The sequence below is a fragment of the Lepidothrix coronata genome, unplaced genomic scaffold (genome assembly GCF_001604755.1).
Source record: "Lepidothrix coronata isolate B3197 unplaced genomic scaffold, Lepidothrix_coronata-1.0 Scaffold52, whole genome shotgun sequence".
NCBI classification, from domain to species: domain Eukaryota; kingdom Metazoa; phylum Chordata; class Aves; order Passeriformes; family Pipridae; genus Lepidothrix; species Lepidothrix coronata.
This window is the reverse complement of record NW_016690232.1, coordinates 4615395-4640613: the sequence shown is the minus strand read 5'-3', so window position 1 is coordinate 4640613 and position 25219 is coordinate 4615395. Positions and strand designations below refer to the sequence as shown.

The window sequence follows — 25219 nt, the reverse complement described above, 5'->3', positions numbered from 1 at the left end:
GAGTAACCCATTTACACTCTGTTACTCCTTAGCAGGTTGTGGTGCAGGTGGGGGCTGAGATCACCCTGTTTTAAAACATGCCAACTTGTGATCTGCTTAAAAGAGCAAGCTGCAATTAGAAGTCAGATTGCTTAAGAATACAGATGAGCTCAGGCCAAAACTACTGAAACCAAACACGCTGTTAACTTGGTGGATTGGCACACACCTAATAGGTGGGTGAGAAGGTGGGGAGGAATCATGTTTCTGCCTTCGGTTGATAATAAGAATTTCCCAGCTCTCAGAAGTAGGAAGGGTGACTCGGGTGCCTCGTGGAAGTTGCAGATCAGTGGTCTGGGAAGAGCTGCAAGTCAAGGATGTAAGAGGTGCCTGTAACAGCTTTGAATTCGTGTCTGTGAGGTTGTCTTTATTTGACAGGGATTTATTCTACATATAAAGGAGATTAATAGTAAGAGAACTCGCTGTTTTGTTTCTCCAGACATTGTCACCTCCAGTGCAGGTTGGAGGGCCAGGGGCAGCTGCAGAGTAATGCTGTCTCAGTTGTTCTTTCCATGGCCCTGACTCTGTGCCATACCTCTTCCACTCACTGCTTGGATTTCTAACAGAAAGCAGCTTAAGGCAGGGGACAGCTTAACCTTCTTCCATCCTGACAGAAAATTATGCTGAGACTTTCATAATAAGTTGCTTTTACAGCTTTTTAAGTTTGCATCTCGGAACAGCTATTTAAAAGCTGTCTTCTCAATAGGACAGTGGCTTCCAGCACGTTCTGTGCAGGTTTTTTCCTTTCAAACACCAGGCAGTGGTGCTCTCTCAGAACAAGGCATCTGTTTTTTTAATACTGCTAATTGGCATTGCTTTAGCATCTGGAATTTTGATTTATAACAGCATAATTGCCTTTAAGCAAACATTTCCTCAACGAGACATTTTTTAAGTAGTCTCTTCAGTGGCTGTGTTCAGTGAAGGATTTATTTTAAAGGGCTGATGTGTAAAACTTCAGGAAATTTACCTTTCTACCTCCTGCATGTGCACTGGAGGAAAAGATGTACGTTTAAACTTACTAGTGTGTGAAAAGCAGAATTTCAGGAGTTAAACTCTTCTCTAGGACAAACCACCACATGGACCAGTGTGTGCCATGTGTTTGTGAGGGTGGGGAGGCCCTGGCACAGGTTGCCCAGAGAAGCTGTGGCTGCCCCATCCTTGGATGTGTTCTAGGCCAGGTTGGACGGGGCTTGGAGCAACCTGGGATAATGGAAGGTGTCCCTGCCCATGGCAGGGGGTGGAATGAGATGATCTTTGAGGTCCTTTCCAACCCAAACCCTTCTATGATTCTACGATTCGTTCTGGTTATCTCACTGAGGGGATTAAAGGGGATTCTGCTAGTGCTGACACTGCACAGCACAAGGTGTGCATGCAGAGAGAAGAGCTCTTAGTGCTTGTCCTTTCTTTTTCTTCCTGGTTTCCCCAAATACTCTTACCCTCAGTTAAAACATCAGTCTCCATCTAGGAGCTGTGTAAATTGCCATTTGACAATTCTCAGCTGTTTCAGAAATGTGCCTCCTCACATATAGACAGATGCGTTCTGTTTATATATATAGAAAAAGTCGTATTTTTAACAATGAGTACTATTTGACTGAACAAATAGGGAGGCAGAGGGAACTGGCTACAAGTAGGCACCGTGACACATAAGTGGGCAAGGGACCAGCTTTTCCCTTCCCACACACACCATGTCCTGGCAGCGTCTAGGTCTCCGTGCATCCCGTTCCCTACTGTGGCACTGTGGAGCACTGTGGCAACCTGACACATTCTCTCGTTGCTCTGCCATTGGAATCTAGGATCAGGGGTAAATATGAGGTTATCCACATCTTCAGACCTCCTGCAGTGGCAGGATGGAGAGGAACTGCTGAACCGCTCTTCAGACTCACATTGTGCTCCCCGGTTTTGGCTTCTCTGGGGTAGGGTTGTTATCGCAAATAATATATGATTCATCCATGTCTGCTGGCTAATAGGAAAAAAAAAAGATGAGAGAGAGGCAAAGAAACAAGTGTAAATGAGACAGGACAGCCAAACGCAATCTTTGAAGTAAATAAAATGATTTTTATAGGAACCCTGGTGGAGGATATTTGCAGGTCGCCTTCCTTGGTCTGTTTCTGGTCGAGGGTATAATTGGATCTATAGAAATGCTGTCTGCCTCTCTGCTCTTTAAGAGTACAGCTAAATGGAACAGAAGACAATGCAGCCAGCCCAAGTGAAGGTCAAAGCTTGATGAGATCTCGTGGCTGCCCAGCCTCATCTTTTATGCAGTCAGCAAGATTGTTGCTCCTCCAGAGCTCTGCTCTGCTCCCTCCGTGCTGCCAGGACAGGACAAGTCTGAGCTGTGCTGACTGTGTGACCCCATGGCATACAAGTACATGTTTTTAATTCTGCATCAGCACCAGTGCAGAGATGCAATTGTTGATTTGGATTTTGTGAGGCAGCATGGCATCCTCCTTGAAAAGCTGGCTGTGCTCAAATGTGTCCCCTTAAGAGAGATGAACATTTTTCCTTCCATTTTCCAGCTTTTCTTGCTGTGACACTTTTGTTTGAATCTGGTCTAATTTTTTATCACTTGCCTGTGATGTGATGGCTTAGATGTGGTGGCTGTTCTGTGAATTTTGTGTCAGAAGGCACAAATGGGTGACTGACTTTCTCCAGGGTGCTCACTAAGCTCTCATCCATATCTTCACTCTGGAACGGCGCTGTTCACAGGATTTATAACCCTCACACTGTCTTGCTCCAAAGCAGATTTGTTCATTACATCAAACTTTAGTGTTGAGTCAGATGATAGAGATATCCAGGCTGTGACACTGTCTGGTGGACCTCAACAGCAGGAACATTATTCTCATGTTTGGTGTAAATCTGACTTTATCCAATTCCTTTTATTCCTTAGTTAATGTAGGGAACTGTGAACGTACATAGCTTTAAACACTGCTCACATTCCAGCTGTCCTTGGGTTAGTAGTATTTAAATATGTACCGACTCAGTCTATTCTTCATCTCCGTAACAGTCAAGTTATGCAAAGTTTAATTAATGCATCCTCTGCAAATTAGTCCTTCTGGTCTTTTTATCACTTTTCTTGCTCTTGTGCTTTTAATTCCCTTCGATTGATTCTCCAAGTTCTGGAACTGAAGTTCACAGGAATGCGTGTTACCAGTTTCTAATTGCTCCCAACCCTTTGTGTCATTTCTCTGTCCTCCCCGGCCCTCACTTCACCTCCTAATTTAATACAGCTCAGTGTAATTAATGTGCTGTTTAACTTTTCTTCTGGATGATTAACAAGGATGTTAAGCAGAAGCAAGTAGTGCCACTATCCCCACCACATCCCATTGGACCCTTTTCTTCTACCTTGATACCTTATCACTTGTTGTAATTACTCTTTTTAGATATTCCTGCAGCCAGTTCTCAGGTTTGTGTTACGAGCTTTCACAAAGCTCATTTCCATTAATTTTTGTAATTAGCATGTGTGCTGTGTTATCAGAAAGTGTTCTGAAGTGTTGGGCTGCTTACTGGCTGCATGCCAGGGGACTAGGGAGCCAGGGTCAGGAAATCATTGCCTGCCCTTCCTGACAGGCTCAGGTGACCTGCTTCTTATCATATATGTTGTCTGTCACTGTTCCTTTGTTGTTCTTCAGCCAGACTTCTGACCCATACTCCTTAATTCCTGGATAGGGGCTTTTAAGGATGCTCTTTCCTTCTGCTGTGCCCTGTTGTGGGCAGGTCCCACAAGGGCAGCCAGGCTCTGCTCCCAGTTGTCCATGCTAAACACCTTGCTGAACTGGGATCTGAAAAGCTGATGTGGCCCTCCCTGGCTATCAGGTAGTTCTTGCTTCTTCATGAATTTTCCAATTGAATTGCCAGTGACTTGGAAATGTGATTCCTTTAGTACTTTTGACTGCATGTCACGCAGAATGCAAGCAATCTTATAATGCATTTTATTAACAGGTGTATTATCAACGTATCCCTGTTACAGTATCCTCTGCATTTCCTTGGGTTTCTTATTACTGTTCCTAAACTTGTTCATCCTATCCTGCATCCCTCCTGTGGCTGTAGACCATTTTTCATTGGAAAGTTGAAATTGTTATCCGGCCAAATCTGCAGTGCTGTCCCATCAGGAGAAAAATATCTTTCCTGATCCTTGCTGTTGATCAGCTTGTGTCCTGAAGCATGATTATTGCTCACTCTTGTTATTTTTAAACCTGACTAATGCAGCTACATATGTTATTCTTCCTTATATAAACACATAATCCTTTTTTAATCTTGATGAAAAAATTTGTCTGTATAATATCTTGTGGTGGAGAATTGGATGGACTCATTTATAGACGGCATTAGAAAAGGTTTCCTGACAGTCAGTGAAACGTGGCTGCCTCTCATGTGAAATTGCCCCTTGGTTTTCTGATGTAACAGGGTGCATGAGGAGCTTTGGTAATTTCCATTCTATTTGTTTTATACATCCCTAATCCCTTCTTGCTTTTGTTCCTAAAATAAATAGTTGGTCTTTAAAATATATCATTTGTAAATCCCCCTCTTGTCTGCCTTTAATCAGTTTATACTTCTGGAGTTCTGTTTTGTTCTAGTTTTCTTGCTGAGATGAGAAAATCAGGAGAGTGATGCATTAGTGTGAGAGCTATGGCAGATTTACATAACAGCACTTTACTTTTATCGGGCTTTATCCTTTGTTTGTACATTCAAACATGTTTTTTATTGTTTTCTGCCTGTGCACAAACCACCTCTTCAGTGACATAGTGCCAGGTTTTTTGGGTGGGTTGATGGTGGAATGTGACTGTGTAAGTCACTGTCTTGTTCTGTATATTGCCTCCAAGGTGTACCTAGAGTTGTTTTCCTCTGCTTTTCTACTGTATGAGTGGCTGAGAGACTTCTTGAAGGCAGTCGCTGCTAATATTTTAATACTGAGTGTTATCTGGCTCGTAAGCAAACTTCTCCACCTCCTTGCTAGTTAGATTGGCCTTGTGGTGTTGTTTTGTAGGGAATTGTTAACTTCTCCATGTTTGCTGCTCATTCCTAGAATATCCTGCCAGTTTTATCTTTCCATTTTACAACCTGGCTATCTTCCCCTGCTTCTTTGCCTCCCATAGCTTTACAATGTTGCTGGCACAGGAGAGCATTTTCACTTGGCTATGACATTTTTTTTTTTTCTTGATAGCTGCTTGTGAGCAACTTGAGAAATAAAATGCTTCATGTCCTCACCACACACAGCAGCAGGGAGGCAGTTCTGCTGTCATCTATAGTCACTTGAGGGTTGTCTTTGTACCCATCCAGCCCTTCCCCTCAGAGAGAATAAGTCTCATCGCTCTGTAAATGAAGTTACCCACCTGGTGTTATTAATAATGCATTGGTGCTCCTCATCGAGAATTAAAGATGTTCAAGATGCGTTGCAGGGCTCCCAAAGGCAATGTGTTTGTCCTCAGAAAGAGCCAACGTAGGTAACAGCACTCAGTCTGAGATGAACCTTTTTGTCACCCATTTTACCCTGGTTTTAGTGCTTTGAAACTTCCACTAATGCCACACTGCGCTGTATCGATGGGTAATTTGTGTTATGGTTACATACAGTTTTATTTGTTCATGGCTGAATTAACCTTTCCCTTTCAAAACAACCAAGACAATCATTATTTATTATGCATGAGCTGTTCTCCCCAGAGTGAGGAATCGTCGTGTCTGTGGGGAGCAGCAGCCAAGGAGTTGAGTAGCTCCTGCTGGGGCTGTGTCTGAATTTGTTGGACAGTTCATGTGCTGCTCTGAGGTTAAGGACAAACAGACAATTGTTTGTCAGGCATCTTTGGAGTGAGCATTTCCTAAAGCCAAAGCTGCCCTCAACAGCCACCTCCCCTGGCTTGCAAATACTTGGGGGTCAGAGTTTCTGTGCTTTCCCCGTGCAGCTATGGAGGGAAGTTCCAACAGCCTGGTGGATTATCCCATCTCCTGTGGAGATTCTTGGCAGAGTGACAGTCAAGTTGCTTAACTTCCAAATAGAATTCTCAGTGGGATTGAATTATTTTTAGATGTTGTATCATTGGGATTTCTCACCCCAGTGCTTGATGCTTTTGGGCGAGATGACGAACCTGCCCTGAGCCTGTTCCACAGATTGTGTGTGCTCGTGTTCCACTGCTTGCTCTCCTTGTCTCTCTTTTCCATCCCTGTTCCCCTAAACCTCCCGTGGTTCTGAGGGGAATTTGTATGGAACTTCGTCCCACTACGCGTGACCCTCAAATCTGTCTCTCAGGGGATTAAGGCACAGTTCTTGTACAGTTATTCTCTCACTGGTCTCCTCTTGAAACACTGTGTTTACATGGTACTGATCTCTTCAAATTGCATCCTAGTTGATTTATCCAACCAAATATTTTGTACTTTTTTTACTGAGAACATCCTCTCATCATTTCTGGCAGTTTGAGTAATAAAATTACATATTTTTGTCTGTGAGTGTTTGCTTAAGCAGTAAAATTCCCACTGTTTTTAAAGAAATTCCATGATGATTCTTAAAGCTGAGAGACTTCATTCCGTTTAGGTGTAAGAACCACACAGGAGTCTGTTTTGTGTTGAAATAAGTATTTAAACGAAATACCTAGACAATAAGAAAAGCAATAATGGTGGTTTTGTCTTTTTAATGATACAAGCTGCATTGTAACCCTTGGCAGGGATTTCTTCTCTACAGTAGCATGAGGAAATAAAACTTCCAGTTAGTTGGTATTGTTGCAGATAGGAGTTTATTTTTCATCACTGCATCCTTTTTTATGTCTGCATTCAGTATTTAAAAGCATTTCCTTTGGCAAATGGAAGTCGGAAAAACTCTGCTCAGTTCTGGCACATGTGAATTTTTCATGCTGCTCCCAGGTTGTCCATCTGTAAGCACTGGCCCTGCATGAGCTGCCAGTGAGGTGCACAGAGCAAATATTGCAAATGTTTTCAAGCCTTTGAAGGATGACCAGTAAGAACACCCTTTGTTTGAATAACTTTTATCTTTAAATATGTTCATACCCTATTTTTTTTTTTCGTACTGTCAGCTCTGGATAGCCCTGTTCAATGCCAGACAGCATGTTTGTTCCATTGGGGAGTAGATTATGTTCAATTAAACCCAGAACATGTTTCAGTAATGCTAAAGCAGTGCCAATTTAAAATTGTACATGCACACAAAAATGAGTATTCACCGTCCTTCTCTGAGCGGGATTTGGAATGATTTGATATAAATACTTTTGGACCCCTGCTGAATTGTGTCAGCTTTGTCTTATTTGCCCTTAAGGGGAGAAAAACATATTATTTCATGTTTGCAATTTGAGAGGTGCTGGACTGAAGCCAGGGTCCACCAGGTCTGAATCCCTGTGGCTGAGTTTGTTACCTTTTATGCTGAGAGGTCAGAATATATGAAAGTGCCTTTGAAAGCGCTGTGCATCCTCTACTTGAATTCCAGCAGTGGCCCCAAGAGAAGCCCAAAAGCATCTATTGATTACAGGGGTTTTTCAAAGGCACTTTTTCAATACCAGGACTAAGGAAAGTGCAAGATCATGGGCAGAGTTTGAGTGGCACACACAGCTGAAAATGCTTCATCCCTTTTGACAGTACCTTTTCCCCCAGCATGCTGTGTACATTTGGGGGGTGGGTTCTTGGGGTTTTTTCCTATGTTTAGATATGAGGCCTTTTCTTTTCCACTGTTTCAGGAGAAGATAGCAGCTTTCACCCCTGAGGAGCCTGCTGGCTGGCAAGCCCCAGAGGCTGAAGGGCAGCTTTAAATGCAGCCCTGCCTTCAGATGCAGAAAACAGACTGCCCTTCCTTTGTTCCCTTCATCTCCAGAGGTTTTCCAGACTTAGCTAGACCAAGTCAGAGTTAGTCTGACCTAGTGTTGGCAGTACACCCCCAATGAGCAGGAGATGACCCCCAGAGGCTCCCTCCAACTGACATGGCTTTGGGCTGCAATTGTTTGGTGAACAGCTGTATCTTGAAGACAGATTTCTTGAAGATTTAGTTTATTTTTAGATCCTAAGTAGATTTCTGAATTGAGCTTTCCTTGATACCAATATCATAATTGATATCTGAAGTCACTGGTGTGTGAAATCTTGAAATTTTCAACTCTGGCAAGTGAGACTATTGAAACTTCAAATTACTGTAAGATTTAACGTGCTACGTCTAAATTAAAAAGGAAACCCTAAGTGCAACTGCGGGCACAGTAGAAGCTCTTAGTAAAAGACATCTGTACTCTTAAGCTCACCAGGAATTAAAAACATGGCATGTAAAGGGGAAGTAGGAACAAATATAATGAAGAATACTCCTTATTGAGTTATAATCGTGGGGTTTCTCTTGTATAATAGCCGGAATTCATTGAAGTGCCCTCGTAATGTGAGCAGTGCTAATTATTGCAATTGGAAGCTCTCACTATTGCAATTGGAAGCTCTCACATCCTGGAACTGTCACTGACAATCCTGCTTTACCTTTCTTGCTGCTCAGAGGAATCCCAGAGCAGGCTGTTCTGTAATGGGCATCACCGGGAATCGCCGCTGCCTTTGGACTCGGAGGCAGTGCAGTGATTGATTTATTACCGGCATCAGTTTCCCTGCCTCACTTCTGCAACTTCTCATTTTAGGGCTTCTTCAGTAAACGCCTGAAAGGATCCATCAAGAGGACAAAGAGCCAGTCCAAATTGGACAGGAACATAAGTTTCCGTCTCCCATCTCCCAACAATTCCGAGGACAGGTAAGGTTCAGTGCCTCACACAGCACGTGTGAGCACTCCCAGGAGGAGAGCAAGGAAGGGATTTATTGTGCAGCTGGCAGATGGGTGGTTTGTGGACTGATACAAGTTACAACTTTAGTGTACAATGTACTGCTGATACAGGACTGCAAACTTTACTGCTCTGAACAGCTGTCAGTAAGTTCGGGTTAAGCAGATGGACTCCAATACCTTTTGCTGCATCCGTCTCAAATAAGCTGCAGACTTCCAATTCCAGGATACAAAGCCATGGGGTTGATCAGCTTCACAGAAATTTGCCTTGCTGCAGGCAGTGCTTGCCTGCAGATAGTGCTGTGGCTGAGATGAGGAATTGTGTTGGTGTGAGCAGGTCGGTTCCACCAGCGCTGGCAGAGCCCTGAGATGCACAGTGCAGTTCAGGCACACCAAGGATCCTTGCTAATGATTGCAGTGCTGGTATTTTAATTATTGCAGTGTTACTACGATGAACAGACGGTCTGTTTTTCAGAAAACTGGAAGACTCAGTAATTTCTGACCCTTTTAGTGCTTCATTTGGTATATCCTTGTTTAGTTTTTGGCTGGCGATTCAGACTGGGAGTGGATTGTATATGAGGCAAGCAAAAGCTCTTACACATGGTGTTTCCTAACTATTTGTAAAGTTTCTTGATTGTTTTTATTAACCATTACTCTGTGTTATATTCCACAGTAGCCCAGCAGGAGAACTAGACTGAGTGAAAAACAGGTTGCCCCGTACTTGAGGCCACGCCAGGCTTCTGTGATTTTTACATTGTTTAGTGCCTTTTCCCTTCTCCTTTAGCAGAGTTGAATTCATTAGTTGTATCTGTCATGCTGTGCTGCTTCAGTCAATGGTGCTGTCTTCTCCATCTGAAAGGCAGCACCATAACATCAGGGAGATAGCAAGGCTGGGGTTGTTGGAGGTCTGTTAACATCAGGAGTTACAGCAAACCCTGCTGCTTCCCAGCTGTGACTGTCCATGTGGATGGCCTTGCTCTTGTAGTCATGGTAATGTCCACCCAGTCTGCTTTGAGTCAAGTTTTCTTATAAATCTTTATTTTCAGGGTGTTGCAACGTGTACCTGTTATTTTTACCATTGTTTGTAACCAGCTTTGCTTGAATTTTTGTAATAAATATGCCATAAATAATCTGTTTGTCCTTCCTGAAGTTGGTACTTATACTGGATACTTGCTTCTGCACTGTCAAGGAAGTGCTGTCATTCTGGGAAAGCCAACAAATGTAGCTGTAATTAATTCCTACAACTTTGGTTTAAGGCATGATGTTACACACAGCAAAGTCTCTTTAAAAATAGATCTACTCCCTGTCCCCTTCTACTCCCTGCAGGTGTTGGCACAAATTATCAAATAGACTTGAATGAAACGTGGATTTTCTCTGATGGCCTGCAAAGCATAAAATCCAGGTGCTTTGTCACATGGTGGCATTATTGAACATAGCAGCTGACTCTAAATTCGTGAGGAGGAGTTGCCACTCTCTCACCTTCTGTTCTCCCTGTGTTCTGTATGAGTCCTGATCTGTTGCAGCAAAAACTTTCCTGTCCTACCCTGGTGAGTCAGCCCTTTCCCATTTTAAGCAGGTGGTTCTAGGTGATGTCATGGTGTTACACAGGTTTTTAGGGCCAGGTTGACTGATAGGATTTCTCTTTTCCTGTTCTGACAAATACAAGAACCCTGCCTTCAAAGAAAGTATTATACAGCTTTATAAATTAAAACCCTGCAAGGATTAGAAGGAAATAGAGGCTACTGTCATATTGCTTTCTCATGCTTTTGAGATCTTTGGGTCCTGCTAAGAAAGTGGAGATGTTTGTAGATAAATATCTCTAAAATTCTGGAGTAAGAAAGATTAGTTATCCTGGTGTACCTCAAGATTTGGAATACTGTAACACTGCATGCCATGCTGAATGGGAACAGAGGATAGATGCTGTCTGTTCAGAGTTGATTCAAAATAGGAAGGAGCCAGGAATGCTGTAGGGAGCATTGATGGAGATGAGTTGCTGATTTTTCATAATCAGATTTTCTGTTTCAGCAGAAAGCAACTGGCCAACCTCTGTTTTCTGGCTTTTAACTCTATTTCAGTGTGTCTGGGTTAGTGGATGGGGGAGCAGAGAGAGCCGTGGTGCCCCTCCAGAAACGTGGATCGGCATCCAGGTGTCCTGTAGAAATCCACAGCCTCTGGATCTGGAATTCACATCCCTTCTGTCACTCAGGTTCAGGTTCTTTGCTGGGTGGTCTGTTGTACTCGAAAACGTGTATCTTGTCTTTACAAGGCACTAATATGGAAAAGCTCAGGCTCTGCTGGGTTGTGACCCATGGCAGGTGTGGATGAGGCTCTTCAGGTGTGTGGCCAGCACAGCAACTCACCAGGTTGCCAAGAGCTCTCTCCATGAGGTGACCTGGCACCGTGTCACAGCAGCATCTTCCACAGCTTTTCCAGCCTTTTTCCTACTGCATCCTCTGAGCTTTGCAACTCGCATGTTCGTCTTTAATGTTTGTCATTATTAATTTGTGACATGTTAATGAGTTTGTTACGTATTAATGAGTATCATTAATATATAAAACATGTAAAAAGAGCACGAGAAAAGACTTAATGAAAATTACATTTGAAAGGAGAGACCAAATTAATATTTTCAGTTTGCAGGCAGGAATTTGAGAGTATTTCCGAGAGGACCAACAGTTTTGTTTACTGTGAGGGAGCAAAGATGGTTGGGGACTGGCTGCATATGGTCTCAGTGACTGCAGTAAAGCCCTGCAGACAGCTGGGAGGGCTTTGCCCTGTTGGGATTTAGTGCCACGTGGGAATCCTCCTGCTTTGCTGAAAGTCATTTCATGGCATTACGGGATAGTCGTGGCACGGGGTCCGTGTGGAGCGCAGGATCCGCTGTGTGCCGGCTCGGAATGGGCCCCGGCAGGTTGCAGGGCAGCAGGTAACCATGGCTCTGGGGTTCATGGTGAAACGGTACCACTCCTCAAGCAGCAGCTTTTTCTACTTTCGGTAAGTTCTCGCTCCTCCCTCCCTGTGTCTTTGCAGTGAGAAAATAGCACAGACAGCGTGTCAGTAATAGAGGCAAAACTTGCCAGGTTTTTCGGGTTTGTGCTAATTTATTGCTGGTTTTTGAAAAAGGGTGGGGGATTTTCACCCTGATTTAGATGTCAGGATAGAAATCTGTGTTACACAATGCATTATTAGGGCTTGAGTCACTCTGAGCTTGCATTCATTCACTATATCTGTTGCTATCAGCACGCTGGAGGATGGGGAAAGGGGAGGAGTGGTTTGTTTCCGGAGAGACGCCTCTCTCCTGATTTGGTGGACATAGTTCTTTCAGCCAAGCGTTTTTCAATCCTCACAGAGTTGTTTGGTTTTCAGTGAAAACTGAACAAGATCCCAGTGTCTGTCACAAACCCTCCCCTTGGTGCTGGCGTGCCTTGACCCCTTAATAAAAACATATTTCTTTATGGCTGATGCTTTTGTGCAAAGCCTGAGCTCCTCCACGTAGCATTCACCTATAGTTTAGCAGTGAAATGAAAGTGAATCAATTGAGCATCTCTGGTCCATCACAACAAACCAATTGGAAACGTTAATAGCAGAGACCAGCTGACAGAGGAGTGGGGAGAACTCTCCCGCTGTGAAATTCAGCGTGAATTTCTGTTAGACAAGCTGTGATCCACAGGGACAGTGGACAGGCAGGGAAGGGCTTTGCAAATCCAGGATTCAAACAATGAGGCTTTGGGTAGGACCTTGGCAGAAAACAGAATCCCAGTGGAAGACTGAAACAATAGGCTCAGAAAAAGCCTAATCTCACCTGAGTAGAACTTGCAGCTAAATAAGTTACCCTAAGTTTCTGATTTTTGAAAAAAAAAAAAATTATTAATGAAACTGGTTAGACTTGTAGAATTGTTGACCAGGTAATAGGATGTTCAGCTAATTGGCAGTTGGAAAATGAAGCAGGGTGTGGTGCCTACAAAATGAACGCTTGGACAGAGAAACCTGATGCTGCAGCCCTGGCAGAGCGAAGGTGTCTCGCAGGTGATGCTGAGGAAGGTGCGGTCCCGCTCGGCAGGGCTGGGAGCTGGAAAGGCAGCGGAAAGCCCACTGCATCACAGCCCAGGCTCTCTCTCCTGTGACTTGGCAGAGTGGCTAAGTATTGAATTTGCCTTTCTGATCTCGGGGAAAGTCTCTCTGAACACACGGGGATTGTGCTGGAATTCTTTGGAGCGTGCGGACGTACAGCGTCCTGCAAGGCCGGGTGGAGGCTTGGCTGTAGTTGGGTGCTTGGGCTGAGTTCTTTCCTTTCACGCCAGTTTGGTAAAAGAAAGTTCATTTTTAAATGGTTATTTTTTTTATCTTTTGGATTATTGTTGTCCACAGGCTTGTTTTCCAAGCAATGTAGTGCTCTCCCTGGTAAGCTCAGTAATTGGAAGTCTTTTGTGCCTTGTAGGTTGGCTTTTAAATAGGTCAAAACCAGCAGGAGAGCTTCATAACCGGAGCAATTAGTATTTTAACCCTTTATCCTACGTGCCTTATAGACAGTGGAATATAATAGAAGTTGGCTAATAGGCTACTGTGTGCCATGGGTGGCCACTGAAAGCCAGAGGTTCCTAGTTCCTAGCTTACAACTGAGATCTTCCTGTCATAGAAAATTACTGAATTACGGTGTGCAAAGGAGAGAGGGTCAGCTAGGGGCTGGGCCAGCAAGATGGGATGGTTGGAGAACTCTTTTTCCAGTATCAGTCACAGGTCAGTGGTTTGGGGCATTGTCTGGGCTCTGATTTAGAAGGAAATTATGCAGCTCTGAAGACCAGTACCCCAAAACATGTGAAAAGAGGTGAAAAGTTTGAAATGTTCCCTGACGTGCTCCTCGTCCGCCTGTTTTTCCTATTGGAAAGAAATTATGGAGAATACCTGTGTAAGAATTATTTGGTGCTTTGGTAACTGTTTGCTCTGAACCCATGTAGTTCCTTTATGTTTGCCCATGTAGTTCCTTTATGACCTCTGTTGTAGATAAAAAAAGCAGCAGGATAAAAAGTTGACCACGGGAGGTTAAATGTAATTTAAAACAGGATTTGTGTTGTTAATGGAGCTGTTTAACAGAAACAGATTTGTACAAACAACCCTTCCCCCACCTTTTGCATGTGTGATCTTCCTGTTTACAGTAATCTGCTTCCCTGGGATTACCTCTCTCCTGACAGAGACTGAGCAATACTCATTTTACCAGTAGCTTCCTACCTAATACAGGAAGGACCCTGTTAATCCAGCCCCTTTGCTGGACATTGGGAAATAAATTCGTGGCATCTATGCCAAAGGGAAGCCAGCAAGCAATTTTCTTTCCTTGTTACTGCTTCAGCATATCAGATGAGGCTTTAAAGCTGCAGAGAACTATTACTTCTGTATAATTATTGCCTAAATCGATTGGGATGCTGCTGATTTAGGCACAAGTCAATGATCTGCTTTGCAGATCTATCAATAGATGAAATCTATACCGTGGTGCTTACAAATGCATGTACTTGTGTTTGTAAATGCATGTGGTTGCATCTAACCAACAGCTTTACGACTGTTGCCTCTGATGTTTGTGGAAGATACAGTGCCAATTCCAAGCCACTTAATCAGTTTATTGAGCTGTTTTAAATACAGTAACTTCGAGGGATCGTTCGAACAGGGACCCTGAGTCAACAAAACGACCAGTGCTCCAGCTGCTCTGCAACAAACCCAGCTGCTCACAGCTGACTAGTCAGAGGAGCGATGGAGTGGAAGAGATGCTACTACAAGGTGTAACTTGCAGGATGGGATGTGGAGACACAGAGTGCAGTCACTGTGTGTACCTGCCCTTGCCCCTGCCCTGTCCCCAGAGGCTGTTTGGAGGCTTTCTTGGCAGATGACTCGCTCTCTCCCTCTGGCTTTAATGACTGGATCTCATCAAATTCATAGGAAAGGACGAGGAGGAGGGAACTTCCCTCTCTGGAAAGGTCACCTTTGCCACGTCTGTGGAGCGGCCTCCCCTCGCTTGCTGCCTCTCCAGGCTGCCAGCCCCCCCTAATCTCCTTAAGGGAGGCTGTGTCATGGCAACATGGACCTGGGAGCCTCTCCTGGGAGCCTCTCCGTGCAGGGCCAGTGGGAGTGCAGCCGCCGAGGAGAGAGCTTTCTTCACTGGCTGCTCTCCTGGCCCCAGCCTATCTGCCTGGCAGGATGTTCGTCTGAAATCTGTAACCTGAGGCTTGAGGAAGGGCTCCTCTTGGATTTGTCTTGTGCCTTTCTTCCTCCCCCGGCAGGATTTCTTGTCTGAGATGTAGCCCAGAGAAGGAAGTTTGCAGGGAAGGGCCGTGGCATGTGGCACCGCAATGATCTGGGGATGCACTGCTAAGTGGCTGTGCAATTGTTTCGTGTAGGTCTGCTTGCCTTGTCTTGCTCCAAGTGCAGCCTCCACTGAACTGAGATTTGCAAAATCTCTTTTTCTTTCTCCTTTCTTTGGTAATTGTTTATCTCTCCCTCCTCTTCCCCTTCTGAGCAACCACTCCATGCTTTCCTTCCTCAACCAGGAGCTGGCTGCAGGCTCTCGGCACCCAAGCGCTTCGTAAGGACTGGAATCGCTGAGAGTTTAGGGCAGGGACAGAAGCCAAGTGACCTCAGCAGTGCTTTCCTGAGAGGAGAAATTAGAGAGGATTTTGCAGAGATGGCATTAAAGTGGTGTATTGTGGTGTGTTTATTTTAGACTTGCCCTACCTTAGCTGCAGCGAGTGCTCAATTATACATGGCTGAGGTTTTCGGTTTGCGTTGGTTCAGCTGCTGCTGGAACCTGTTAGAACAAAGCACAGCCTCGTACCAAGGCTGCTGCTTTGCATCTGAAATCAGAGTCTTTGGAATATTCCTCCCATCAAAGGATTTTGCTGGCTGCACTTAGGTCATTCAATATATTAAAAGGGGACAGAGTTCTCCCTTACTGTGTAATAAATCTTATCGCGTGTGAATCTGCTCGAATACCTTCAGCGTTTCATTCTGGACAAAAGAGCAGTCAGGTGAGCTCTGCTTGCTGCACTGCATGTACCCTTTGTGGTACCCAAGGTTTTGTTAAGAAGCCTTTTTCAAATGCTTGGAATTTTTTTCCTCTTTGTTTCCCTATAGAGTTGCTCACAGGTAGGAGAATTTGGATTTTGCGAAGGAAGCAGAATATGAGTTTGGGTTTTTTTGTATAAGATTTTTAAAGGCAGGATACAAAAAATACTTTTCAAAATTAGGGGAAAAAAAGAGGAAATACTCTGAGGATGGACCCAGGAGCACCACCTTTCTCTGCATGATGTGTAGAGAGCTGATGCCTCTTTCCTTTCACATCTGTTCCTTGTGCTCAGTCACACTTGCTGGATGGGCAGCTACATTATGGACACACTCTCAGGGGTCACTGAACGTAGGGACTTTTCAATACCTTTACAAAATCTAGACCTGCCAGGCAAACAGCTCCTTTTCTGCTAACCTGGGACTCTGTCCTCTTCCTACTTGTTGGTCAGCTGTGAAGGCTTTGACTGGATTCCAGCCAGGAATTTTTCTCAGGAAAAATAAGATGTGTCTGTACATGGCATTTACCTTGAGATGCAAGTTGTGCCTCAAGCATTATATAACTTTACTACATGAGCTTCTAGTCCAGGTGTCAGTTTGGAGTCAGAAGGAGCAGAGATGGAACCACGTCACCTATAAATGGGCATGTTTTGTAGTACTGTGTGACAGCAGAGCTCCCTACTATGCACAAATGTTGCATTAAATCAAACTGGAAGAGAACAGAAAGTGTTAGAACACGTTTTCTAATGCTGCTGTTGATTGCCAAAAGCTGTGGCATGGTGGAAGGAGGGATATGTCTTTGAGAAATATTCAAGAACTGGTGGGGACAAAGAGAAGGCTGCCTTGATAAGAAGGTGCTGTGAATTTGGGAGATGCCAGCTCTGGTGGAGCTCAGGGGTTTACAGGACAGTGGACTGAAAAGGAGAAGCCGTGTGCGTTAGTGAGAAGTTAAAAGAGAATGGATGTATCCAGAAAATGGGAAATTGTTCAAACTGGAAGAAACCTGAGGAATGTAGGTGACTGACTTTAAAATTATGAAGTGGGAAGGAATTTGCATTTTTTTACTTTAGTGTAAAGGCTTTGTTTGTTAAAAATCAAGTGTATTGTGGGTGGTCATTTGCTCTCATTCTGCCCTGGTTACGGATTTAGAGGTCCATGTGCTTTTTGCTGCTAATACACAATATTTTTCCACTACACTAGTTAGTAACAAATATTTTCAGTGATATGTCCAAAGCTATCTCTGGGTTTTCTTTAAATTTCAGCAGTTAAATTCTTAACTTTTTGTTTTGCTGTTTTTCTTTCACTGACAGCTCGGCAGCTACAATTTCTAGGTCAGTGGGAATGTACTTCCAAGGCATGCGTAGCTGGATATTCCTTTGGGAGTCTGGGGTTACTTGGCCTAATGTTATTTTCATAAGGTTTGCAGACTAATTGCAGAAGTTGTTCTGAATAAGCACCAACAAGCTGCAGCTTTGTCTGGGATCTTGCCAGCTCTTTTGGTAATTGTGAGAAAAGTGATGTTTCCTTTCCTTCTTGTCCTGCAGACCACGTGAACTGCCCAAGCTGAAGGAGTCCCGTTCCCATGAGTCTTTACTGAACCACGCCAACACCATAGAGACTCTGGATTTTGCAGCAGAAGAAGCAGTTTATGTCAAACCACTCCACAGCAGCATCCTTGGACGAGACTTCTGCTTTGAGGTGAGCTCCAAACGCGCAGCTCTCAGTCTCCCTGAGCCCTCAGAGATCACTGCTCTGGGACTTGGGAACTGGAAAACAGATTGGCTGCCGTGCTGAGTTTTGGGTGGGGGCTGTTGAACCAGCACGTGATTTTAAAGTCCTTGAGGCTAATGGCATCAATCACTCAACAGAGAGGAATCTTTTTCAATTACGAGGTCTCCTAATTGAAAAATCTCTTTAATTCGGTAAATACCTGAGCGTGTGTGGTTTGCATGCAGATGTCCGGTTGATACATGCAATGCAATGAACCTGCAATAGTATGGGCATAAACTGTATGTTCACGTCCAAATTCACCTAAAATTAAATTCAGAAAATTTACTGTAACCGAGAAATGGACTTTCCAGTCAGAGCCCCCTTCCATTAGCTCAGCCCGTTCTCCAGCTGCCAGAGGAGAAGCCTCAGTAAGCACGGACGTGTCCCTTGCACTGTGGAGCAGGATCCAAAGATCCTTTTGCTGTTTCAGCAGAGGTTGCAGGCCGTGGCTCCGAGCTCTGCTCCGGGAACAGGCCGTGTGTGTGAGCACAGTCCTCCCCTCACAGCTCCAGCAGGGATTGTCACACGGAGTCATGTGTGTGTTTGGATGCAGCTGAGCCATCGTCACCTGCGGTGGCAGGGCCGGGTGGCACTCTGTCTTCTGCAGGATTAGTCAGATGGGTCTAAACTTCTGGAACAAAGATCTGTTTACAGCCTGGAAAATTCTGGCAGTAAACCAGCATATCAAGCTCTGCTCCCTCGGGATGTATCCAGGAGCTGTTCTGTTTGCTTCGGCCTCATTCTTCTGGTTGGAAGCACTTCGCCGCTTGCTTAGGTTTGGGGAGTTGGGTGGAAAATACTGGCAACAGCTTAGCTCTGACGCTGCAGCCTCAAACTGCTTTGTAATTGTGTGCACAAATGAATGGAAAGAGTAAATGAGGCTTGTCAGGCCACATAACAGTGCAAGAAACTGAGGTGGTTCCCTCCTGCGGGAAAGCAGAGCTGTGTACGGCAGTGAGTGTCACTGCTGCAGCAGAGCACAACTCCCTCAGTTTGTTTTAGACTTTTGCTGCCTGTGTGGGCCCTTGGAAATATATTTTTATTTACTGAAATCATCGTTGCCAGTGTGTTTTGCCTTATATTAATGCATTGTTCATTCTGCCTGTCTTTACCCTCTTGGTAACCGAGTCATCTGCCTTTGGGCCTTAATAGGAAAAACAGCAAGCTTTAACAGCTATGGATCAATTAACAAGTGTTTAAAAAAACATAAATTAACTGGTTGATTAAAGCTTTGTTTAAAAGTCTTTAAGAGGAGCCTCTGCTGCTACTCATATGTTTGTTTAGTTTTATATAAATTCAGAGGGTTTCTTTGCTCTCTTTGCATTTTGTGGGCCTTTTAACCTCTCTCCCTATCAGGCTGCTGTGCTGTTTACCTGCCTTTTTCTTATTTACTTTGTTACTCGAGCACTGCTTATCTCCTTCCTTGCTTTTTGCAGCCTCTCGCATGTCTCCCAGGCTTGCCTGAACTCAGCCTGTCATTTACTCCTTGCAGGTAACCTACTCCAAGGGCAGTAAATGCTTCAGTTGTTGCTCTGCAGCAGAGAGGGACTGGTGGATGGAAAACATACGCCGAATATCGCAGCCGATGAAGGTAACAGAAACTGCGGAAATAAGATTAGTGGGGGAATGGAGGTGGTATGATTGGATTTTAGTCCGGTGTACCAGGGCTTCCCACAGATGCATCCTCAATTAATTTAGTCTGGGGAGCCGTCCGCTCATCCGTGTGCCCGAAGCCGCCGTGTGCCATTCCAGGGAGTGCAGTAGGTCAAACCTTTAACGAGTAAACACACGCCCCATCCCTGCCCCAGGGCCCGCCTGGGATCCTGAGCGCTGGGTTTCTGGTGCCGTGCCCCCGAGCATGGGGCAATAGCTTCCTAAGGGTCGTGTTTTACTGCAGGGGCCCAGTTTGGGGAGGAAAAAAAAACACAAGCAAAAAAAACCCCCACAAAAATAAAAGTAATTGGAGCTGAAGTGAGAAGGGGAATCGGATAAGTCGCTGCATAGCTGGCATCCCGCCTTCCAGGGACAGGCAAACACTGCTCTGGGAGTTACTCACAAGAGTAAACAAGGCAGTGTGCCACAGCAGTCCAGCAGCTTATGAGGGGCTCTTGTGCTGCATGTTTGTTTTCTAAGGTATTTCAAATACAGCTTTTGAAGAAGAAAAATGTTCTAGTCCCCGCCCTTGACATACAAAAGACATCCCTTTGCCTCTGTTTTAGAAAGTGTCCAGTTTTTCTAGAGATTCTTATTCTCTCTGGATCAGACAGTCGGATTCTGAATTCTGACACTGTCCTTACCTTGGACACAAAAGGCAGTCCTTTGCTGCTGCTTTAGAAGACAAAACTTTTGGGGATTCGGGATCAGAACTGAGCTCTTTTTTCTGCACAGGACAATTGCCGTCGAGCTGAGAACGTGCTGCGCCTCTGGATCATTGAGGCCAAGGACCTGACCCCCAAGAAGAAATACTTCTGTGAGCTGTGCCTTGATGACACTCTCTTTGCCCGCACCACCAGCAAAGCAAAAGCAGACAACATCTTCTGGGGGGAGCACTTTGAGTTCTACACTCTCCCACACGTTCAGAGCATCACAGTTCACATCTACAAGGACGTGGAGAAGAAAAAGAAAAAGGACAAGAACAATTACATAGGGCTGGTCAACATTCCCACGGCCAGCGTGACCGGTCGGCAGTTTGTGGAGAAATGGTACCCAGTGAGCACACCTACAGCCAACAAGGGGAAGTCAGGGGGGCCTTCCATTCGGATCAAGTCCCGTTACCAGACCATCACCATCTTGCCCATGGAGCAATACAAAGAGTTTGGGGAGTATGTTACCAGCAACTACTCCCTGCTGTGCTCCGTGCTGGAGCCTGTGATCAGCGTCAAGAACAAGGAGGAGATGGCTTGTGCCTTGGTGCACATTCTTCAGAGCACTGGGAGAGCAAAGGTAAGCACAGGTGACTCCTGTTGGAGCGACTCTGGCTACTGATGGGTGATTTCAGGTGGAAACTGGGGAGCCCATGGCCATAGGCAACAGCAGAAGATGCTCTGTACAAAGCGTAAGCGTGAGGAGTTCAGAACTTCACGTTATTCTAAAAATTAAGGCCTACAGCTGAATGTTCAGGAACCTTTCCTGCGTTTCTAAAGTCAGGATATAGGTTAAGAGATAAATAAGCAAGAGATTGGTAAACTGGAGAATTCTCCAAATAGAATCTGTGATACAATAAGTCTGTGATACAGCGAGCAGCGGGTGCCAGCGCTGAGTCAGCGAATCGATGCCGACATCGATTTGGCCAGCGTTTGAACAGCCGCTTGGAGAATCTATACTGAGTTAGTGGTGATCCCACCTGCCCCAAGGATGTTGCTAGGACTTCTGGGTACACACTGATTCCTACAAATGGACTGTGGGAGAGTTATCCTGCAGGTCCTGGGAAATTCTGAGCAGCATTAAGGGACATTGATTTATCTGGGTGCCGCCTCCGGCTGGGTGTGTGAGCAGTACCACGCTAAAGTCAGCTCCTTGCAGTGAAGCCAGTTAGAGCAAGTTAAGCCCAACCAAGCACAAGTCAGAGGGAGAGAGATGTGGAAGGATGGCCATAAGTAACATCCAAGGGACAGCCTCATTTAGCTGTTCCAAAAAGGTCCTTTTCTGTTTGCATAATCACCTGCCCCTTGACGTACGTCTCGGGAAGGCTGGTGCTCTGTGACAGTGTGTGATGGGAGCTTGTTCCTTAACAAGTTGTCTGAGAGAAACTGGTAGCTGGGATTGTATTGAAATCCTGCTGGGAAACAGGCTCTGGATTCCTGCAGTGCCAGCTGTTACAAGTTAGCATTCTTGGTGTGTGAAGATTTGAACCTCTGTTTATGGGAAGCACTGAGTGGCTCAGGCTGCCATAATCTAAAGCTCCCAAGAAGGTACATTTCCAGTTGCTGATGGGGATGCAGCTGGATGTTCCCAATTGGCACCAGGTGAAAAGAATTCTCTTGGATTTTGTTGAAAAGAAACAGCAATAATGGATTGAAAACCAAGAGTACTAAATGTCCTTGACTCACACAAAGTTATCACTTCAGGAAATAAGTATTACTGTAGAATTAGACCTTATATCAAGAGGTTATTCTCTGTATCAAGGCTTGCTGATAGTTCCTGCCTGGGCAATTGAATACAGTTCAAGTTAAGTCATACAGATCCACAGCAAGTATGATAATTTCGTTTTCCCCAGATCCTGAACCACTTTTCTGGTTTTGTGAATTTAATTTATTATGCCATTCTCCTTATTTAAATTTCACCAAGCTGTAAGAACTTGTGCCTCACTTCCAACCTGGACTTTTAAGTCCAACTTTGTATGGAATAATCTGTATAAAAATATAAATATAATAGCACAGTTTCTTTCAGTAGACAAAGCCACAGATAAACAAACTGGTGAGGGGTTCTGTTCAGGAGCCAAACTGAAACACAAGTTTGGCTATAAACTTTTGCTTTTAGAGATTTTTGCTTCTCCTTTTATAATTTATGATCTGTATCATTTTATAAGTATAATAAACCCAGGAGGAGCTGTAGCTATTTCCTTGGCCCTTATTTCATGTGTCAGCTGCACCCTTTGTCCCAAGCTGAGCAATTATTTTTAGTAATCCTCTGGCTCCTCTCTTTATCCTTCCTTCTGGGCTTCTGCAGTTAGCCTGGCACAATTGAGTCTGGTTAAAGTAACCTTTGCCATCTGACCTTTTTCTTCAGGACTTCTTGACAGATTTAGTGATGGCTGAGGTGGATCGTTGTGGGGAACACGATGTCTTGATCTTCAGGGAGAACACACTTGCCACCAAAGCTATTGAGGAGTACCTCAAGTTGGTAGGGCAGAAGTACCTTCAGGATGCACTGGGTAAGAAAGTCTGGTATCCAGACAGCAAAATACACTCTTGTCTTGCTCTCAATGCTCTTCCTTCAGACGGAGGATGATCCTCTTTGCTGCCTGCAGGAGTAGCACCCAAGGCAAGGCAGGCTTGATTTGATGTAGCTGAGTCCCTCTTAAAGCTTGTGTTACCACGTTATATCTTTCTGGGTAGCTTTTCTCTAGTGTGATGAAAAGGTATAACACTGCAGTTTCTTTGTGGGCAATAGTGATTGTTCCATCTGATAAACAAACAGGCTTAATAAAGGGATTTTGAAAGACAGTCCTTACAGAAACTCCCTCAGGGAGTGAGGCTGCAGGGCTGCTGAGCATCCCAGGGCAGGAGATCAAGATGTATCCTGTCAGGGGAGCCTCCTGCCTGTGTTTATCCCAAGTGCTCCTTACTCACTGCCTCATTAAAACTGCCTGGCCAACCTGGAATCTCTTACTCTGTTTCCCCCCCAGAATCCTAATGTCCACAGTTATGTGCTGGGGTGGATTCTGATAATTGTATTATTGTCCCACTTCCATCAAAAAGTTCTGCTCTAATCATAAGGCACTGCCTTGGGAATTCCTGTCCACACAAAAATAGCAGTAGCACACTCTTTCCCAGACAAACCCTGCAGTCACTTTTTACCAACTCTGCACAGTCTTCATTATCCACAATGCACAAGGAGCCACCCATCCCCCTGCTGTTTCTGGGATGAGGAAAGCTTTGGAAATTGATACAAGGGAAACAAGATCAGGCCAAAGCCAAGTCCCACACCACATCCTTTCAAAAAAAACAAGATTAAAAAAAAGAAAAAAAGCCAAGCAGCTTGCTTTCCCAGCAGTCTCGCTTGTCCTCAGCAATCCCAGACACTGGCAAGGCATCAAGGAGATAGCTGGCTAAATTAGTGCTCCAAGGGTCAGCATAGTCAGGTCTGTGATTATATCCAGTTTGGCCATTTCTGAAGCGTAATGAGCCTGTTCTGGTGCTCTTACTCTCCTGGGTGGAACCGCTGAGCATAAGTGGCAGTCGTAGGCTCTTGCCTGGTACGGGGAAACGAGCAGCGTGGTACTTTGTGCTGTGCTTCCCAGCAGGCTGAGCCATCAGCTGTGGGACCACTCCATTATATCTGACTGCAAGCTCCTTAATGTGCAGTAATTGCATAAAAATATTTTAACATTAATGACTTCTAATACATCATTTAGCACTGAGTGATAAGATGGTAAATCATAGGCAGGGGAGATGGAGACATCCCCCCAAGGTTGTCCAGCCTGTCTGTATCTCGGGGCAACATTGCTCATGACAATATCCCCATCTAATTCTTTACCAAGTTCTAAATGTCATTTTGCTCAGCTGCCATGTTCTGTGAAAGGATTAATGACACCACACTTGGTGTTAGAGTTGTAACACATCTGTAAGGATATATTATATATGATTAAGGCAGGGTCTTGTGGGCCACTATGAGTAAGTATCAAGTGTGTTTAAGGAAAAAAAATACTATCCAGTAAACAACAGTTAAACCAGAATTGGCTCAACAAAAGTGACGCCAGGAGTTTTGCAAAGAGGTGATCTAGGTGCCTTTAGCCTGAAATTTTTTGGATCCTATCACAAAAAAAAAAAAAAAAAGAAAATGTGCTGTCTGCTTTGCTTGCAACAAGACTGCTGAGTTGAGATTTGGGGAGGGGTGGGAGGTGTTTAAGGAAAACAAAGGCTGAAAGCAAACCCCTTTTGCACAAACAAACCTTGGTGTTTGCTTGGAGCCAGCGAGATCATCAGAGGAGATGAAAGACGTTGAATCATTGAATCAATGAATAAAGAGTTTTCCTAGTGAACACCAACAGTTTGAAAACCACTTGGTGTGCCTGCATGTAGAACAGGGAAACTAGTGAGCAGTTCATTCCACTATGTCAGACAAAGGCAACTTCATCTGGTTTGTATGTGTGCAGCTTCTGCTGTGATGCCATAAGGGGAGGGTGACAGAAATGCCAGGGAGCTTGAAAGATGCAGGCTATAAAAATGCTGTAAGGTGCTGATATAAGAGGCTGTGAAAATTAGCAGCATCTAGCTAGAACTCAGGTATTACTCTTATTCAAGAGCAAGGTGACACTTTTTAAAATTAGAAAAAATTGCATATTTAGAAATAATATAAATAAATATCATTGCCAAGTGTGTTTCCTGGGGAAATTATGAAGACAAATAACACAGAGCTTCATTTCTGAGACTGGATGATTTTATGGTTGATAACACGGTTTGAATACAAAGTCAGATCCTCCTCTTTAGGCCACAAGTGAAGTGTCTGCAGGGTTGCTAAGCAAAGCCATCCTGTTTTTGCACCTGTGCTTGGGGACAGTGAGGGCACAGGAGGCTGAAGCATCAGAGCACTGACCGTGCCCTGCTTGGACAAGGCTGGGAGGAGTCATGTCCCCAACATCTGGTGTCTGGAGGCTGTACTGCAGACACTGGCAGCAGGACAGGCAGTTGCCAGGGGAAGACATAATCAGGATTTAAAGGTGTGTCAAGTAGGCTTTTCCTGTATCTACCCCTGTTTCTCATCCTCTTCCCTTTTTCCAGGGGAGTTTATCAAGGCTGTGTATGAGTCAGATGAAAACTGTGAAGCGGATCCCAGCAGGTGTTCTCAGAGTGAATTAGCAGATCATCAGTGCAACCTGAAAATGTGCTGTGAGCTGGTCTTCTGCAAGATTATCAATTCCTACTGGTAAGGCATCTTCCCTCCCCTTCTCCCTGTTTGCTCAGAGGGTGCCTGTTCCTCCCCTGACAG

General features: G+C 44.6%; 1 protein-coding gene across 8 annotated transcripts in view; it reads left to right on the top strand.

The window, feature by feature from the left end:
• RASAL2 (RAS protein activator like 2) overlaps positions 1-25219 on the top strand; it is a 189903-nt gene that overhangs the window by 143523 nt on the left and 21161 nt on the right. For all 8 annotated transcript variants that reach the window (XM_017815821.1, XM_017815820.1, XM_017815819.1 and 5 more), the window contains 6 exons: positions 8622-8731; positions 17344-17497; positions 19062-19160; positions 19958-20512; positions 22298-22442; positions 25012-25156. In XM_017815821.1, the coding sequence (XP_017671310.1) occupies positions 8622-8731; positions 17344-17497; positions 19062-19160; positions 19958-20512; positions 22298-22442; positions 25012-25156 (1208 nt within the window). The remainder of the gene's footprint in view (positions 1-8621; positions 8732-17343; positions 17498-19061; positions 19161-19957; positions 20513-22297; positions 22443-25011; positions 25157-25219) is intronic.